At 47.4% G+C, this 18,857-nt stretch overlaps 1 protein-coding gene across 4 annotated transcripts in view; it reads right to left on the reverse strand.

Moving 5' to 3' along the window:
* LOC144730378 (BAI1-associated protein 3-like) overlaps positions 1-18,857 on the reverse strand; it is a 61,996-nt gene that overhangs the window by 16,357 nt on the left and 26,782 nt on the right. For 2 of the 4 annotated variants that reach the window (XM_078611159.1, XM_078611163.1), the window contains exons 9-23: positions 18,181-18,279; positions 17,062-17,162; positions 16,386-16,491; positions 15,555-15,682; positions 14,375-14,456; positions 14,140-14,193; positions 12,662-12,759; positions 10,461-10,512; positions 9,458-9,615; positions 8,182-8,311; positions 6,721-6,864; positions 5,713-5,817; positions 4,761-5,024; positions 3,577-3,639; positions 2,109-2,191 (exon numbers count right to left, since the gene is read on the reverse strand). In XM_078611159.1, coding sequence (XP_078467285.1) covers positions 2,109-2,191; positions 3,577-3,639; positions 4,761-5,024; positions 5,713-5,817; positions 6,721-6,864; positions 8,182-8,311; positions 9,458-9,615; positions 10,461-10,512; positions 12,662-12,759; positions 14,140-14,193; positions 14,375-14,456; positions 15,555-15,682; positions 16,386-16,491; positions 17,062-17,162; positions 18,181-18,279 — 1,667 coding nt within the window. The remainder of the gene's footprint in view (positions 1-2,108; positions 2,192-3,576; positions 3,640-4,760; positions 5,025-5,712; positions 5,818-6,720; positions 6,865-8,181; positions 8,312-9,457; positions 9,616-10,460; positions 10,513-12,661; positions 12,760-14,139; positions 14,194-14,374; positions 14,457-15,554; positions 15,683-16,385; positions 16,492-17,061; positions 17,163-18,180; positions 18,280-18,857) is intronic. The other 2 variants (XM_078611162.1, XM_078611160.1) reach the window with 2 other exon arrangements.

Raw genomic sequence — 18,857 nt, forward strand, 5'->3', positions numbered from 1 at the left:
TCTTGCACAAACCATGACCCTTCATGCAGTGGTAAGAGTTTACGTGTGGCGATGGTGTGTTGGTGATGGTTTTGTTGGTGTTGAAGGTGGTGGGGTTGACAGTGGTGATAATTGTTGTGGTTGGTGATAGTCACGGTAGTGTTCATGTGACAGGTGGTGATGTAGGGGAGCGGTAGCAGAAGCGGTGAGCGCTACGCTGCGCTACGAACCAACACCGGTGATGATTATCTGAACTGGTCCTGGGCCTCCCCTTGGTCGACTCAGTCTCAAATGAGTACCTGGTGCGGTGTGTAAACATCACCACTCGGGAGACAAAGGCGGCGAGGCATGGTGCTGGCCACCCATCCCCTTGTGTGCTTTGCTGACCTTCATAGGTGCTCGCAAACAGCACTTGCCCCAGCAGTCTGTTAAGGCTACACGGGGGATCTTCGTATTTGTATTGGTTGTTGGTGCTATGTTTCCACCTATAACTCAGAAAAAAAACACTTACAATAGCCTGGTCTTGGCTAGCGGATGAAAGTTGCAAGCCAGAATTTCACCATCGCTTGCATCTGGAGTTGGTATCATCCACCCCTCTTCCTAATGCTCAGGGGAAATGGGTCAGCTGCAATGGCTGCATTTGGGTACACGGTCCAGATGTCCCCAGAGACCCTGGGTGACAGAGGTGTTCAGGCTAGCCGAGAGAATGCAGCAGGTTCACTCACCGTCTACAGCAAATCACATCCAAGAGTGGGGAGGCTTACCGCAGCCTACACTCATAGGTTTGGACAGCTGTGTGGCGCTGCAAAAGACGAGTGGTAGTCACGGGTTGCTGGGGAGATGGAAATTGCCTCAGCAGCACGTGATTATAAATCACTTTTTAATTCTATCAAAAAATAACTGGTAGCACCACACCTATGACCGTCCTAAAGGGAAAGAGTCGTGATCTAATCAACGATCCCCATGCAGAGGTTTGCAGATCTACTAATGATTTCTGTGAGATTTTGGGGAAGGGAAATCATCTCAGTTCAGATAACATCTTGGGGCAACCTGGGGTTGACCCTGCAGGGGCTGCCGTTCCTCAAATACTGGAGGAGGTAGTCATCCCTGGGAGTGACCAGGTAAAGAGCTGGGCAGAGATGATCTCTGACGCGAACTGCCGAGGGATGGTGGCAATTATGTGTAGGCTGCCCCGTATGATATCATTACAACTTCTCGGACCACAGGATGGGTTCCATAAGAATGGAAGGATGCCCTGGTAGTCCCCCAGCACAGTGCCCCCCTTTTAAGAAGGGGAGGGGGGGGTACTGCGCGATTGCAATAGCTACTGGGGAATCTCCCTCCTCGGTGTGCTGGAAAAGGTCTTGGCAAAGTTTATTCAACAATGTGGTTTCAGACTGGGGTGGTTCTGCACGATGTCTATTTCTCTATTTATCTGCTACAGCAGAGGTGTAGGGAATTTTCACAAGACCTACATCTCTGCTTTATTGACCTGCTCAAGGCCTACGATACCATCATCAGACCTGGGCTCTGGGTTATTCTTCGTACTTTTGGGGGTCGCTTACCCCCTTCTCATAATCATTAAGGGTCTTCATGATGGTGGCCAGGAGTCAGAGCCATTCCCTGTTCACTTTGTGGTGTGGCATGGATGCCCTCCGGCCCTTACACTATTTAATATCGTCATTGACGCCGTAGTTTGTGACGCTTTCCATGGCTGTACCACAGACATGACTATTAGGTACACATACAATAAGAGGCTGATCGATGTCCGGGTGCAGTCAAGGGATGGCTCCATACTGTTCAACCATGTGAAGTATGCTGATAATTTGATAATTGAGTTCACTTAGCCTGGCACAAGTGCTGTGGTAACGTCACCGCCACTTAGTGGCGAATGGCGGTTGTTTTTGTTGTTGAGTGTTGTAAAGGTGATGGCGGTAGCAGTGGTGGTGGTAACGGCACATTTTGTGAAATGTTGTTGGTGCATCACAAATTTTGGTGCCAAAGATAACAAAGTGTTGGGTTTAGGTAATTTTTCACCATTGCATGAATTCAAAGATCGTCATGAAACTAACATTCCAAACATGACCCCCCACCCGCTTCAAAAATACTTAATACAAAGTTTAACTCACATTTGGAATATTTTGCTGTTTTCATTCAGCCCTTCAAAAAGTTGTTTAAGATTGTTATCATAATATTCGTAGACAGATTCATCCTAGGAAAGGAACAGACCATACAACAAATCATCTTGGAACAAACATTCGCAGTAACTCAATGTATATTTATATTCACTTACTGTTAAATCACGCAAAAACACACACCTCAACTACTGAACGTTTGCTTACACATTGTGCACGGATGGCCCAATCTTTGCCTAGTGCTCCAGGGTTCCCCATGACATCGACTTAATCAGCCACAATTCTGATTCAAGTTTCGGTAGGGAGGGGTTATTTGCCAATACAGGGACTCCTCTACTTACGAACGAGTTAGGTGACAAAGGTCTGTTCGTAAGTCGAATTGTTCTTAAGTCCAACTTTACTCCTGTCGATTCCAAACATGTTGTACGGCGTGTACACTAAACACGGGGAATGGCTTTAAAAGTTGCATAATCTCTGGTAGACGTAGATGCCACTGGTAGTTCATGTTTTGCAGATGTAGATGCCACCGCCGCCATCTATTGCGCTACGGTTGAAATCACGACTCTCGGTCCAAACAGGCAACTGGACATACGGACAGGTTTGTTTGTACCTCTGAAAGTTCGTAAGTCGAATGTTCAAAAGCAGAGGAGTCCCTGTAAAATGGTTCAACCAACCGCTGCTTCTTTCTGCCACCCCCCATTTTGTTCCTGCCAAATCTCAACACAAACTTCCTTTACGGACTTTGCGAGTGATAGCCCCGTTGTACTTTTGTTCGTGGAGACTGCGCTCAATCAAAAACCGACGAGGAGGAGTGACTGAGGTGGCCTTGCTTCAATCGACACCGAGACAGTGTGGCAGGCACGGACACGATCGGATTCAACGCTATTTAATAAATAAAATAAAAACTATAGCCGAACATCTTTGTGTTTTTTTCTTTCTCACAAACTTCCTTCGTGAAGCCTACGTGGAATGTTAATGCAATTTGATGCTGCAGTATTCCCTCGCTATTCGCGACAAGGGATGCGTGCCGGAGATGCTCGTGAATAGAAAATATCACGGATGATATTGGCCTTCAAAATCTATATTTTTCTAATGAATTACTTTAAATAAATACATAAGCTATTAAATACGTAAAAAATATAATAACACAAACATACAAATTGGTTATAATAAACTTAAAGTAAATAATACAAAAAAATGTAATAATAGTTTATAAATGGACTTGCCTTAATTTATGATGCTGTGCAGTAGCATCATCATCATCATCATAACTTATCTCATCCCTTTATCTCTCATCATTTTATCTCTCAACACTGCATCTCTCATCACTTTATCCCATCTCTCTCTCTCTCCCGATGCAGTCATGTAGTTTCAGATGCGGACAGCCAAAATCGCCGATAGGAAGTTCGTGAACAACGAGGGAATGCTCTATTTCACAGCCACAAAAGGAAATATACTGTACCTGTATTTTAACAGCTGCGTCAGATGCAATAGCTTCGAGATGGGATTTAATATACAGCATTGTCTGTACAGAGGGAACACACGCACGCACATGGGTGATTCTCAACACTATGGCACGAAGGGCTATATTCTTAGGTTTTTTCGGTAAAGTCACGTAGGTAAAAAATTAAAATTAATAAAAGTAAAATAAAACAAAATAAAAAATCACGACGTTTCGGAAGCAACACAAGCCTCCGTGTTCAGGTGGAACCGTCACAGCCACGACAGCTGTATCAAGTAAATGAGAGATCACAAGAAATACCACCCCGTATATATAATGGTTGAGGGGGGAAGGGCCAGGAACGGCACACTTTTTATTAATATGGTAAGGTGAGGCTTAAGACTAAGAATAGACTGCATAACAAAGGACTGAGCCTTTGTTATGGAGAGGTGCGGTTTGTAACTAGCCCTTCCCCCCTCAACCATTATATATACGGGGTGGTATTTCTTGTGATCTCTCATTTACTTGATACAGGTGTCGTGGCTGTGACGGTTCCACCTGAAGACAGAGGCTTGTGTTGCTTCCGAAACGTCGTGATTTTTTATTTTTTATTGTTTTATTTTACTTTTATTAATTTAATTTTTTTACCTACGTGACTTTACCGAAAAAACCTAAGAATATGAATCCTTGCAGTCACGAAAGCTTCAAATCTAGAACGAAGGGCTATGTTGCCCTGTTTGCTACATTCACTTTCACGTGAACAATGTGATCATCAAAAAGCCATCGCAACTTTGTTACAACGTACGCAAAACAGATGCAGATTGAATTGAGGCACAGTGGTCAGGACACTGCACCATGTATCCGGCAAACAGCCTTTGATTCATAGCCACGGCTGACATCGATGACGAGTAATATCTAAACCGGCATTGTCAATGGATGTGCCACACTTAGCCTACCAGCAGGTGGTGTGCGGTGGGATAAAATGTGGGTACTGTCGGCTCTTCCAAGTCGTCTGGCCGGTGTGGAAGAGTAGGCCAAACTACCCTTTAGAACGGGCTCTATTACAACTCCCTCCTGTGGAGGTTCATCCCCGAGCAGCGGCGGCGTGAGGAAGCAACTGCGGCCCTGCACCTTTGCCATCAATTGCCGTTTTCTCCCCCCCTGGAAAGCAAAACGATCGCTCCAACCAGAGCCACCGTCCTCACCTGCTCAGCCATTTCTCTCACGGTGTCCTCCATCTGCTTGTCGAGGTCGTCAATCCCGCTGTCTAGCACGTAGCTGCAAGGGGCCTTCTGAGCCGCTGGCGCTGCTGCTGCCCGCCCAGCTGCGCTGCCGGTGGAGGTGACGGCGGTCGAGCCAGCAGCAGCAGCACCATCAGTTTCCGTCTGCGGCTTCTTGTCGATGAGCGAGCCAAGCAGCGAGGGTAGGGAGCACTGCAGGTGGTGGATGCTGCACAGCCCCACGCAGATCTGCCGTGCAGCAAGGGGAAAAAAGACGTTGCGGCAACAGTGAGCGTTAATCAACATTAAAGAACTGACAAACGCAACTCCTTCATAAATAGTACAGTGTTGTTCAAATCCTGGTTGAGATTTGACTCGAACAATCATCCCTCCAAGGTGAATAAAATAAATACCGCTTCGCGGGGATGTCAACAGCGGTTGTCTCATGGAGAGACTTGCCCCTGACATAGGAATTTGGAATATTCACATTGCTATGGCAGGGGCGATAACGCATTAATCCTCATTTACTAAAATTAAACTAATCTTTTATTTCACTAGATAAGGCCCACTTGAGCTATGTAGTTCCTTTGCAGAGGCAATCTGTCCACAAATGATAGCTCAATGAAGTGGCTTATCGTGTGAAAATTTATAGCAGCCAAATACTCTAAATGCATGTTTCTAAATATGGAGGGGAAAACCGCAGGATGCAGAGAAAAGTCCACGCGACCAAATATACAGGCATCATGGTCAGAATCGAACCCACGACCTCCTGCATATCAGGTGAGCGAGATAACATTTCGCCACTGAGATTTGCAGAGGAAATCACTGACTTTTAAAAGTTATTTACCAAGAACGCAGTAAATATGAATCTGAATATTGCTCATTTTGGGGGGGGGGGATGGGGAGCAGCGGCATGAATGTGAAACGGATGTGAAACCTTTGCAGACATCACGAAGACTTGTCCGTTTCCACTGCTGAAACCTTCTGCGACCAGTCGCGCCCTCATCAAAGTCACGTAACTGACGCTGGCATCGCAGATCTCCTGTTGAGATCAAAGGATGAGGAGCATTGTCTCCTAACCTCAAAAGGGCTCGCAACTGCACACTCAAAGAAGCATGTGTTTACGCTTTAAATAACTCGGAGCTCAAGGCAACGTCGCTAAATTCGGTCGGTCGTAACAAAGAGATCTTGTGGCGCACGTGTGAGTCAAGCATCCGAATAGTCAACCCAAGCTCAGAGCCAGCGGTTCTCAACCCACTGGTTGCACCGCATGCTGTGGCATGGTTACCGTGCAGGAAAATAATTGAACTGTGCACGGGGAACGTCAGTGCCACATTTTGGTGACAATAAAAGATAAAAATCCCCCGTATAGCCTTAACAGACTGTAGGGGCAAGTGCTGTGAGCGCGCACCTATAAAGGCTGGCACGGCACACGAGGGGGTGGGTGGCCAGCACCACGCTCGGCCGTGTTTGTCTCCCTAGTGGCGATGTTTACCCACTGCACCCGGTCCTCATTTGAGGCTGAGTCGACCTAGGGGAGGCCCATGCTCGTTTTAAATAATCGTTACTTTGTGTTGGCCGTGAGTGGGAATCGAATTCGGCACGCCGGGTTCGAAGCGGAGCGCGCTAACCGCTACACTTCCGCTGCCCACACAAAAATCTGAATCCGATTTTTTTTACATCACCTTAACAGACTGTTCGAGCAAGTGTTGTTCGCGAGTAGCACCTATGAAGGCCGGCACGGCACACAAAGCCAGCACCACGCCTGGCCGTCTTTGTCTCTACAGTGGCGGTGTTTACACTTCGCACCAGGTACTCATTTGAGGCTGAGTCGACTTAGAGGAGGCCCAGGACCGGTTCAGTTAATCGTCACTGGTGTTGGACTGAGCGGTAATCGAACTCGGGTTGCCGGGTTCACAGCGCAGTGTGCCAACTGCGAACATACCTCAATGAGTTTGCAGACGAGCATGCTGGTGATGTCCGGGTCAGGCCAAGCAAGTTTTACCCAGAAATCCCGCATGGCGACGAACCAGCTCAGCAAATCGTGTGCCGACGAGCTGTGTCTCACCGCAGGGTGATCCCGCATGAGCTGAGAGCACGGGAGGACACGCGGGTTCAGTTTACAGCCCGGATCCTTGCACCAGGCAGCGCGTTTGCAGACTATACCCATCCCTGAATCGCAGCGGCCCTCACAATACCCCCCGTCATATAAGGAATCTAACGCATACCAAGCGTACTAACCGGAATCGTTACGAACCCTTTCCCGCTCCGAGACGTCTGCAAGTTGCGGGGTGGGTGTCCCGTTCACCGCCGAACCTCGGAGCGTGCGAGCGGCTCGGCGTTAATCTTATTTAGAGCGGTGTAGCAGCGCCGTTGTTTTTAAAGACGCTGTACTCACCGCAGAGAACTGTAGTGACCCGACTGTCATGCTCTACGATAGCTGACGCCAAGCTGTGCCACACGCCCTCCCGCATGGCCTTGTACTTCCGATTCTGTACCGATGACATACACGCATGTACGTCAACAGAACAGAATCGGAAGAAAAACCGATGACGTACACATGTCATCGGAATGGGAAAGGCTTATGATAATGAGGTATCTAATCTCATGCTTCACAACTCAAGAATTAGGGTGCAACAACTAGAGACATAAAACTAGAAACAATTGTTTTATTTTACCAGGTAAGCTCCACTGAGCTGCGACGACAGGAATGTTATACAGCGCAGATCTTGGCTACAATCATGGTTAAACTAAACTACTCAAACTACCTTTAATTTTACCAGGAAAGGCCCACTAAGTTATACAGCTCTTTTTTAGAAGCGACCTGGCCACAAATGATAGCTCAACAAAGTGGCTTATCACGTGAAATTTATTAGCAGCCAAATACTTAATTTAATCCAAAGTATGAGCACAGTATGCACAAGCTGACACGCACAAGTGACGTAGCTGATGGACAGCATTGCCCGGGCTGCGTCAAAATACCGGCGGCAACGCGGGCATCGGTTCCTGAAGAAGCTTCCAGGAATCGGTGTGAAACGTCGGGCACACACGGCGGAACAAGCCGAAAACAGGGTCATCGGGGCCGAAAGCGCGAGGTTCAGGAAGACTGGTCCAGAAAGACTGTGCTCTGAGCCAGGAGGGCTGGGACCAAGAAGGCAGCAAGGGTCAGCGTGGAGTGTGGGAGCTCAGTATGGTGGGAGTTCCTGCCTTCCAGGTAAGGAGAAAACGTGGTCAAAGGTTCAGAGCATGGAGATCCAGAAGGATAGCTGCTCCAGACGAATCGTCATTGTTTGCATCGGCTACCTCTGGAGTGCCGTACTGCGTGCGGTAAACCTTAGCACTTCAAAGCCAACCTTCGATGCCAGCGTACAAAGGGGAATTTTGACCCAACGCGTCAAGAACTTACGTTGTCCTTTTCCAAGGCATTTCTCACAATGCTCTCCGTTTTCCAGTGAACGGTTTTGGCCCAGGCATTGATGGCCCCAAGAAACCACTCGTGGAAGGAGGCGAGGGGCTGCGGCTGATCCTTGAGTGTCCTGCAACACAAAGACAAACACAGTCGATCTGCGATTATTCGTTGGGGGGAGGGCACCCCTCGCCGTTTGAGTTCACATTCCCTTACGGCGTGGCTCGTCAAATCCGTTAGTTGAGGTGGCCAGAACGTTGATAAAACCGACACCCATTTGAGTCACAACCTGCGTACCTAAAACAACACCTCTGATTAGCACGGTGGCTACGTACGGTGCAAAAGAAGTTCAACATACATACATGTAGGATAAACCTATGCATGTATTTGGTGCTAACATGCCTTCTTGTCAGAGCAGCTTACAACACACTCCAGAAAATACAAAGCACGAAGGGCACAGCAGAGAATGGTGAAATTACGAAAATAGCAATGAGGCAATACGAGACTGAACATGGAATATGTACGTACATGTGTTGAACTTCTTTCCCAGCCAACCGTGCTAACCGGAGGTGCGGGGGAAGGACAACAAACTAAAAAAACCCATCCAGTTCTAAAGAAATTAGTTTTCAATCTAGATCATTTAAAGGTGCATAGCTCCAGCGGCTTTCTCATATCGGAAAGAACAGCGTTCCAGACGGCCGCATCTGAAAGCGCGTGATGCGGTGATGTATGATGGCCAGCCAAAAGACGCTGCTACAAAGATAACTGGAGTGAGTTCGCTTGATGGGGTTTATGCTCCCTGACGAGATCATTAAGGTATTGTGGTGTAATGGTTCGCACACGGGGCTTGCAATACCGAGGTCACCGGTGCGATTCCATCTCCCGGCGTGGCAGTTGAAACGGAGCAGGTTTTTTAAAACCCCCCCTCCCCCCACCCACCACCTCCCACTGCCTCTGTCCACCCGAGTGGTATAAATGGGCGCACCATAAATCATTGCTCGGCAGGTCGCGTGTGGTGGGGTAAAGTGTGGGCACTCCCACCTCTTCCAAGACGGCTGGCTAGTGAGGGCCACAATACCCTCCAGAGGGGCTCTCTCTACGGCTCCTCCAATTAGCAAGGTTGGCTACGTACGGCGCGAAAGAAGTTCGTACAGCTGCCTCTCGGAGAAGCCCTTCCACCAGCAGTGGGTTGCACCTAAAACGTCGTGAATGCCATAGTACACCATATCATCTGCAGTGACCTGCGCAACAACAAAAAGGGTCCTCGCCTCCTTACCGATCCAGTCTCTTGTTAACGGCCTGCAGCGAGATGTAGAGGCTGTGCATCGCACTGGCGAGGTCCTTCTCCTTCTTGCACCTGTCCCCCACGCTCTCGTCCGCCTTCTCCCACACGGTTTGCGTCTCCTCCGCGGACCTCCTGATGTCCTGCGCCAGCTGCACGCGCCAGGCGCGCAGGTTCCAGCGTGAGCGGCGGGTGCGCGCGCGCGTGCCCGTCTCACGCCGTTGCCGCCGCCAGTGGAACTCCGCGATTGTTGCAGTCAACGTTCAACGCGGCCGATGCAAACTCCTTGCACGCGCGTATGTGTGCGCGCGTGTGTGTCTGTCTGTTGTGGGGAGTGGTAGTGTAGCGGTTAGCGCACTGCGCTACGAACCTGCCGACCCGAGTTCGATTCCTGCTCATGGCCAACGCCGGTGACAATTATCTGAACCAGTCATGGGCCTCCCCTAGGTCGACTCAGCCTCAAATGAGTACCTGGCGCAGTGTGTAAACATCGCCACTGGGGAGAAAAAGGCGGCCGGGCGTGGGTTTGGCCACCCAACCCCTCGTGTGCCATGCCGGCCTTTATAAGAGCTCGCTAAAAGCACTTGCCTCAACATTCTGTTCAGGCTATACGGGGGATCTTCATCTTTGTGTGTGACTGTGCGCACGCGTGTGAGTGTCTGTGCGCGAGCTTTCCCCCAGCAAAATATGAGTCCTCAACAAGACTGCCGCACGTCAGTGACGCATTGTTAATTCCTGTACGTGCACCGTGGGGTTATACAGAGTTAAACGATTGAATACGCGAATGTTGAACTTCTTTCGCACCGTGCGTAGCCAACCGCACGAATCGCAGGCGCGAAACGGACGCGGCAGTCGTGAGAAGGAATGAGTGGAAAATGCAAACGGTGAAACGTGCATTAAAAAACATATTTAGGCTGTCCGATTGTTATTTAAGTGGAACATCGATTGCAAACTTTGTGGACAGCACGCACGAATGTCTCTCTGGTGGGTCACCTACCATGCCCTCTATTTGTCTGCTCCACACAGCGCAGTAGTTCATGTACACCACCCTACAACACAAGACAGTAAAACGTGCATCGTCGTCCGTGCGCAGCATACAGTAGTTTTAAATTGTCTTTTAACATTACTTATATCCAGAGTTTAAATCAGTTAAAAACCGGAATGCAAAAACCAGTGTTAAGTGTGCATTGTCCTGAACCTACATCGAACCAGAATACTTGTATATTCTGTACTTCAGAGTGAAAACATAAAATAAACTCTGCGCTTACCAGTTAAAATGATAATTATATTGTACTGTTCTATGCAGATAAGATGATAAAGCTTTATGCATATAGAGACACACACAAAGACAAATGCACTGCACACAAATAGAGACAGGCAGACATGGAGACACAGACACACACGTGGAGACATATACGGATACACAAACAAAACATCAGCTGCCGTTTACCACTTCGTAGCAGTGATGTCACCAAAGCGCTTGAACCAGGCTAGGTGTACATTGTGGCCACGTGAAGTGTGGAAAGCTCGCTGGCAGGTCATGGGGCAGACCAAGGTGTTATGGGTTGACCGACTGAGATGATTGGCTCGTTGTTGTGAGCGTCGCTTCTCCACCCTCTGCTGTTGCAACATATTTCACCAGCCTCCTCTATAGAATCCGATCTTGAAGGTAAGTCCACTCAGCTCCAGATCCTCCTGTACCACATTTGTCCATCTCTTCTCTAGTCTGTGCCATGCCTGTGTATCCCCCTCTATCTGGCCAAACAGACGCTGCTTGGTTGGGCATGTGGTGGCTGGGCATGCGGGCTACATGACCCAGCTAACACAGCCTCGCCTGCCAAAGGACTTTGAGCTCTTTACACAATGCAGTCTGGTTAAACCCAGGATGGATTGCAGGCAGGTCATCCTGAATTTTGCATTCTGGCACAGATGTTCCCTTGAAAGAGGTCAACGTTTTGGCAAGCACAGAGAAGAAAGGGCACAACTGTGGCTGAGAATACCCAGAGCTTTGTATGGAGTGAGAGGCCATGTAGCTTCCAAAGCGTTATGTGGCCAATGAAAAGATAATGCCGCTCGACTGATTTAGAGGGAGACCTCCAGTGCCAAATCGGGATTGGTCACACTTCCCAGGAATGGAAACTCATCCACTCTCTCAACTGCCCAAATCACAGGTCTATTTTTGTGTCTATCAGGCAGTATTAATACTGCAGTATTAATACTGCAGTATTAATACTGCAGTATTAATACTGCAGTGTTAATACTGCAGTGTTAATACTGCAGTATTAATATATTAATACTGCAGTATGAATGCTGCAGTATTAATACAGCCACACGATAAGATAGCTCATCCAACTCCTAGCACCTGAGAAGCCGGGTCATTAATTATTATTGTTAATTAATTCACAATTGTTAATTTAGAAAATATTTTTTCACAATCGAATGTTAATGATTCACACCCAGGCTCTCATCGGCACTGCTACAGACATAAGCCACCCCAAAACATCGCCTCACGTCAGCTACACATCTCTCTCGGCTGTTGTGTTTCTAGAAAGAAGCAGGTGAAAGGGGACTTCATATTTGAGGAAGTCAGTGTGCCCAGAGTTTACCCCACCACACGCGACCTACCGATTGACTGCCGGGTGGACAGAAGCAGGGCGGGGGGGACGTTCGGAATCTCTGTCATACGAAGTGACGAGAAATGGATCGCAGCTCCGGTGTGCTCACCAATTGCTCCACAGCAACAAATTTTACCACATAGTGACGCAGCAAACGACAGTATCGGCTCAGGGGGTGCGGCAGTCAGTCAGGGTGGGGACCCCAATATTTGATTTGTCTCGCACGGTCGCACCTAGGCTATTATATAGCGCAGCGATTTACAGCCTGTTTGGATGAAAATAAAACATGGAACGTAAATGAAAGCATTTCCATGAAAATACATTTGAACCGCGTTTTAAGGAATTGTTGTTCTTTGACGCTGTTGTTGAAAACAAATCTCATGGTGGTTGACAAGGGGCTCCCCCAACTGGTAGCTTTGGCCACCAGAGGGGGGGGGGGTAAGGCATGCCCCACGCATGCAGGGGGTGCTCGTTACGCCACTGGCACTACACCTATAACCACCGATATTATTGGTCACCGGGTCACACCAATGCAATGCCCAGTAGCTTGCCATCCGCATTTCTGGTATCGAACGTCTGGTACCTGGTGAATACATTGTTGTACTTCTCCATGGTGCTGAGCTCCTCTTCGATAAGCTCACACAACTTGGCCATCGCCTGCATGAAGTCCTTCTTCTGATGCTGCAGACGGAACGACGGCACGGTGTTAGTCGGGAACACAACAGCGTGCGTGTTTGTTTTTACTATTTATGAAATGAACATTTCAATCGTCTGAACTGGCATGCGTCAAATTATGTCGCCAGGCTCAATGCAGTTGAGGAATCAGCTGAATCGCTTGAGAACCTGATTTATACACTGGTATCATCTTTTATTACTGAAAAGCAGGTGTAGAGCAGTAAAAGTATATTTCATTTTTTATTGTTGTTCTGAATCTTGTTTACCCATACATTTCTGAGTCTCCATATTCTTTTTCAAGAGGGTCCTTTGAAGTTTTTTTGTTTTTGCAGTTGGGGGTAATCGTGCCACTGTGTTATACCAATCCAGTAATTGGCGCCACGGTGGAGAGATGTTAACTGCCTCGCCTGGTATACAGGAGGTCGTGAGTTCGATCCCGACCCTGACGTTTGTATACAGTATTTGGGTTTGCATGTCCATCTCCCCGTGGTCGTGTGGATTTTGACGAGGTCCTCCGGTTTGTCCCCTATATATTTAGAGATATGCACTTGAGTATTTGGCTGCAGTCAATTTCCACGTGCTAAGCCACTTCGTTGAGCTATTGTGGCCAGGTCGCTTCTGAAAAAAAGATATATAGCTCAGTGCGCCTTTCCTGGTAAAGTAAAAAAATAGTTAAGTTTAGTCATTTGTGGCCAGGTCGCTTCTGAAAAAGAGATATATAGCTCAGTGCGCCTTTCCTGGTAAAGTAAAAAAATAGTTAAGTTTAGTCATTTGCAGGCAATTCATTTTATTTTGTATTAATTTTAATTTAATTTTTTACCTACGTGACTTTACCGAAAGAACTAAGCGTATGAATCCTTGCAGTCACGAAAGCTTCAAATCTAGAATTAATCAGCACTGGGATGTTTTGGGTCAAAACCAGTTGCATCGTATGTTTTTAGCTATGGGAAGCAACCAGAGAATTCGGAGGAAACCCAGGCAGAACAGGAGGAGAACATACAAACTCCACACAGCGAGGCACCCGAGTCGGGGAACGAACCCACGAGCTTCCTGCTGTGAGGTGCAAGTGGTACCGCTGCTCCATCCTGCTGCCCAAGTAAGTAAGGCATCGTAGACGGATACATACGATAGGATAATAAGTAAACAACAATTACATAGACGAGTTGAGGTAGAGAATCAAGGACACACATTGATTGTATGGTGTATGTCGTCTCGACTTTTCAGCGCAGACCAGTGGGGGCAGCCAATGAGTGGGGTGTTTCAGACCATTTGGACAGCAGTGGAGAAGGAGCCACATCGAGCCTAGTTTGATGGAAGGTTTGAGAGACAGACAGTGGTTGTTTTCGCGAGAAGGTAGAAGGACAATAACCACAATTGTACAATTACCCGGAATATCTCACAGGTTTTCTTCTTGCTTGTGTACCACACATTGGCTCCCTCCTAAATCGCACACGTCGCACGCGGGAGACAATTCATGTAAAAAAAAAAAATGCACGCACTTAATCTTTTTTTCTCTCGAAAAGTTCATTCGAATACAGTTGATCTTCGCCGACGCCATTATAAGTTTCGCATTTGTGTCAAATAAATCACGATCAAAGTAATTTCGATTTGCGGAACGTACCGTGATTTCCCGTTCAATGCTCTCCATTAGACATCTGGAATTCCCTTGAATAATCTTGGAATTGTTCATGTGCTCCAGTAGCCTGTCATAATCAGACAACAAACACACTGCTATGACAACGTGAAACTGATTTCTGACAAAGATCTTTTCTGTAACCATCCTGGCGGAAAAATTATTTCGTCACAAATCTTCTGCAATTTCACGACATCATCTTCATCTAAGTCAGAGGTTCCGTCATTGCACGGTGACGAACACCTGGATTTATCAATTCAAATCTGTGATTGTATAGCTCGTGCAGAGCAAAACAGATGCATTCAGTTTGCAAGGGGAACCAACAATGTCAATGCTTATTCAGTGGGAATGTTCCACTTTGGCAGGATCCAGTGGAATGCCTCACACCTAAAATGCTGCACGTTGCATTGTGACTATTTATTTAACCCAAGTCAAACATCACGTTAGTCGCGTCGCCTGGCCAATGAGACGGTTCACCGCTTCGTGTGCTTTCAGATGCACTTCTGCGGCCATCTGGAATGCTAAACTGATATTCGGAAACCACTGGAAATATGCACGTTTAAATGTAGTTTGAAAACTTTATTTATTTAGAATTGCTGTTTGTGTTTAGTTAATTGTCCTTCTCCCGCACCTCCGATTAGCGCGGTTGGCTATGTACGGTGCGAAAGAAGTTCAACATACAGTACATACATTCACTGAAGGGGTTTCCCGTGGATGTGGGCCTTAACATACAACACACACTTGATATTAAAAAAATACGTAATGAAATGCATCAAGTGTCGTGCAAACTACTGAGACTGCTGTGCAGTTCAGTGAGGCTTCAGCTGGTGTGGAGTGTGTGCATCTGTGCATGTTTCACCGTGGGGAGTGGTCGTGTTGCGGTTAGAGCACTGCGATATGAACCCGGCAACCCGAGTTCGATTTCCGCTCACGCCCATCACCGGTAACAATTATATGAATCGGTCCTGGGCCTCTCCTAGGTCGACTCAGCCTCAAATTAGTACCTGGTGCGGTGTGTAAACATCGCTACTGGGGAAACAAAGGCGGTCGGGCGTGGTGCTGGCCACCCACCCCCTCGTGTGTCGTTCTGGCCTTTATAGGTGCTCGCTAACAGGACTTGCCCCTACAGTCTGTTAAGGCTACACGGGGGATCTTTGTCTCATTTCACCAGAGGGTTTCTTTCAGCTGCTTGAGAGCTTCCTTGGAGGAGTTGGGGAAGTGCTGTTCCAGTTGCTGCAGTGAGGCGAGACGCTGCTTCGTGAACTCCAGCACGACTTCCTTCAGCCCGTCGTTCTGCTAGGCGAGGTTAGAACAACAAGCTGCCCTTCATTCTGATGGCATTCTCACCTTTGGATTAATCACAATCAGAATATTCATTTATAATGCAGGAGGAATGCGATGAGCTATAAAGCTCTTTTTCACAGATGTCAAGTAGTTCACAGATGTCCAATAAGACTTTTCCACCCCCTCGGGTGCAGTCCCATCACTCGATCCAACCCCAAATCCAACCGGTTGTAACCCCTAATAAATCGTGATACACAGACTCTGGCTGTTGCCTGATGATGCTGGTTGTAATTATTGGTGAAACGTCGTACTCGAATTGTAAATGTTGTGGGTTTACTCTCCAACACATTGGTGTGCTGTACTAGTACAGTGATCCCTCGTTTATCGCGGTTAATGGGGACCGGAACCCCTCGCGATAGGTGAAAATCCGCGAAGTAGGATTGGCCCCCTAGGAATTTCCGTATATGTGTGTGTGGGTACCAGAATGTTTAAAATATGTATATTTATACTTTATATATATATTTTACTTAAATCTATTTAATTATAAAACCCTAATACTGTACATTCACTCTCTCTCTCTCATATGATACGTATTATGGTGTTCTACACTCACCAATGACAGTAGTATCTTGAGACTTGACTCCATGACGATGACGACGATGACAATGACATTTCAGAACTACTTGTTATAGAACTGCCTGCTATGAGTACATACCTCTGTGTCATCTGTCCAAATATTCACAGTCCCTGTGAATAGGTCTTTAAAGAACTTGATGTCCAATGGTTTCTTGTTATGTTGTTTCATATATACAGACCACTTCCTGCAAATAAAAATGTTAATATTGTGTTAATTAATTTTCGAGCATCTCGTAGACAGTGTGCATATTGTTATCCCTAACTTAGAATAATTATAACGTATTCACCAAGGAAGGTTCTGCTACTGCATTGAGATGTTTGGTAAAAATCAATGACACGGTATGTTTTTAATTCAGCTATGGGAAGGAGACCGGAGAGCCAAGAGAAAACCCATTCAGGGAATAGGGGGATAATGTACAAACTCCATGCAGGAAGGCACCTGAATCAAGAAGTGAACCCAGATCCTTCTTGCAGTGAGGCATGAGGATTGTGCAACCCTTGCCCCACCTCATCCCCCTCTAATGCTTAGCCCAGGGGTCTGGCAACCTGCAACTCCGGCTCTTTAAGGACTGCTTCGTGACGTTATTTATTAAGGACCGCCATCTCGTATTTGCCACGTGCATTGCGGCTCTTGAATTAGAAAAAAAAATGTCTCTTCTTATTATTTTTGATTGCCGACCCCTGGGCTTGGCCTAACCGTTGAAGACGGCGAGCGGCGCCTCAGCGCGTTGTGTGGCGTGTGAGGGCACACGTACTGAGCGAGCATCTGCAAGGTCGGCAGGTCCGCTTGGCACCCATAGAGCAGGAGGATGTCGCTGGCTTCTTCGTTCAGCTTGCCGTCCCACAGGGGTTTCTGCTTAAAACCAGACAAAGATCCCCCTCGTAGCCTTAACAGACTTTTTGGGGCAAGTGCTGTGAGCGAGCACCTATGAAGGTCGGCACAGCAACACGAGGGAGTGGGTGGCCAGCACCACGCCCGACCGCCTTTGTCTCCCCAGTGATGATGTTTACACACTGCACCAGGAACTTATTTGAGGCTGTGTCGACCTAGGGGTGGCCCAGGACCAGTTTAGATAATCCATCACGGGTCTTGGCCGTGAGCGGGAATCAAACTCAGGTCGCCGGGTTCGGAGCGCAGCGCACGAACCAGCGCACCACCGCACTGCTTACAACACACACGCACAGCCAGCATGCATGTGGTGAGCAACACTACCAGGGCCACCTTGTATATCAATACTTGTGCATTGATACATACACGCACACATATACAATAAATACACTGCGATACTGAGTTGGCAGTGGTGGACACTGCTATTGCAGCGGAGATCATCTCTGCTTTGGAGAAGGGACAATTCCTAAAACGTCGTTTTAGGCGAGGGAGCTAACATCTCGACACTGTGGCTTGTAAAAATGTGGAGCTAATTGGAATTGCCGATTAATTATTCCTCTATAAACACAAAATACAAATACACAAACAAGGATTCCATAACAACACAGCACATAAAAGTGCAATAATTTGTCTTTCGTATGAAAATTATAAGCATTGCATTAGCACTTTCATGATAACAAAGCCAATGACGATCACTATTATCACTTCGCATACTATTACAGCTTAAAGCAAACAGTGGTGCACTCTGCGTAGGTTATTAAACGGGACGTATAAGCTGATTGTTGTACTCAGTACATACATTCGTCTTCGATAACCTAATACCAGTGGTGGGCCATGTATTTTACACCTAGGCCTTCAGTACTATCCTCCCGCAATTAAACCACCTTCGAATAACCTCACCATGACTCTAGGGCTATAGGCTATTGTGGGCAACAGAAGGCAGTTGAACAACAACAACAGAAGGCATGGGTTGACAGGTGCTTACCTGCTGCTCGTTGTGCTCCCACTCCACCAGTGCCTGGAGAAGGAGCTCGTAGACCTGCGAGCTCAGGCGCGCCGGATCCCGACTCAGCGACGTGTCCCTCTGCACAGTGTCAACACGGCCACGGTGTAGCGAAGCGAACGCTGACGTGTGGAGCAGTGCACTAGCACCAGCACATTGCCCAACCTTGCCCCACGTCTAAAAGTATGCAATGATATCAGTAGTCTCCATACCTGTCAACCCATACGGTTTACCCGTATTATTGTACAGAGAAATTGAGTTTCAGGTCCATACGGCCGGCGTACAGCCATTTCAATACTTGTTTGTATATCTCCCTTGTGATGGGACTTTGTCGGATGAATGTTAAGATTTATAAGGGCACGGGGTGACCAATAAGGTCTGAATTGATCCGTAATAAGGTGGGCACTGATAAGGGGTTGACAGGTATGGGTCTCTGCCAATTGCTATTGCAATCACCATAGACATTGGCCGCGATCACACTGGCACAGGGGCGGCTTGGCAGCCCGCATGCGGCTCTTTAAGGACTGGCTTCGTCACGTTATTTATTAAAGAACACCATCTCGCATTCACCACAGTGCGTTGCGTCTCTTCTTGTTAAATGTCTCTTCTCATTATTTTGGTTGCTAACCTCTTGCTCTGGCACGTGTGAACGTACGCAT

The sequence above is a fragment of the Lampetra planeri genome, chromosome 35, assembly GCF_965212315.1.
Source record: "Lampetra planeri chromosome 35, kcLamPlan1.2.h2, whole genome shotgun sequence".
Classification (NCBI taxonomy): Eukaryota; Metazoa; Chordata; class Hyperoartia; order Petromyzontiformes; family Petromyzontidae; genus Lampetra; species Lampetra planeri.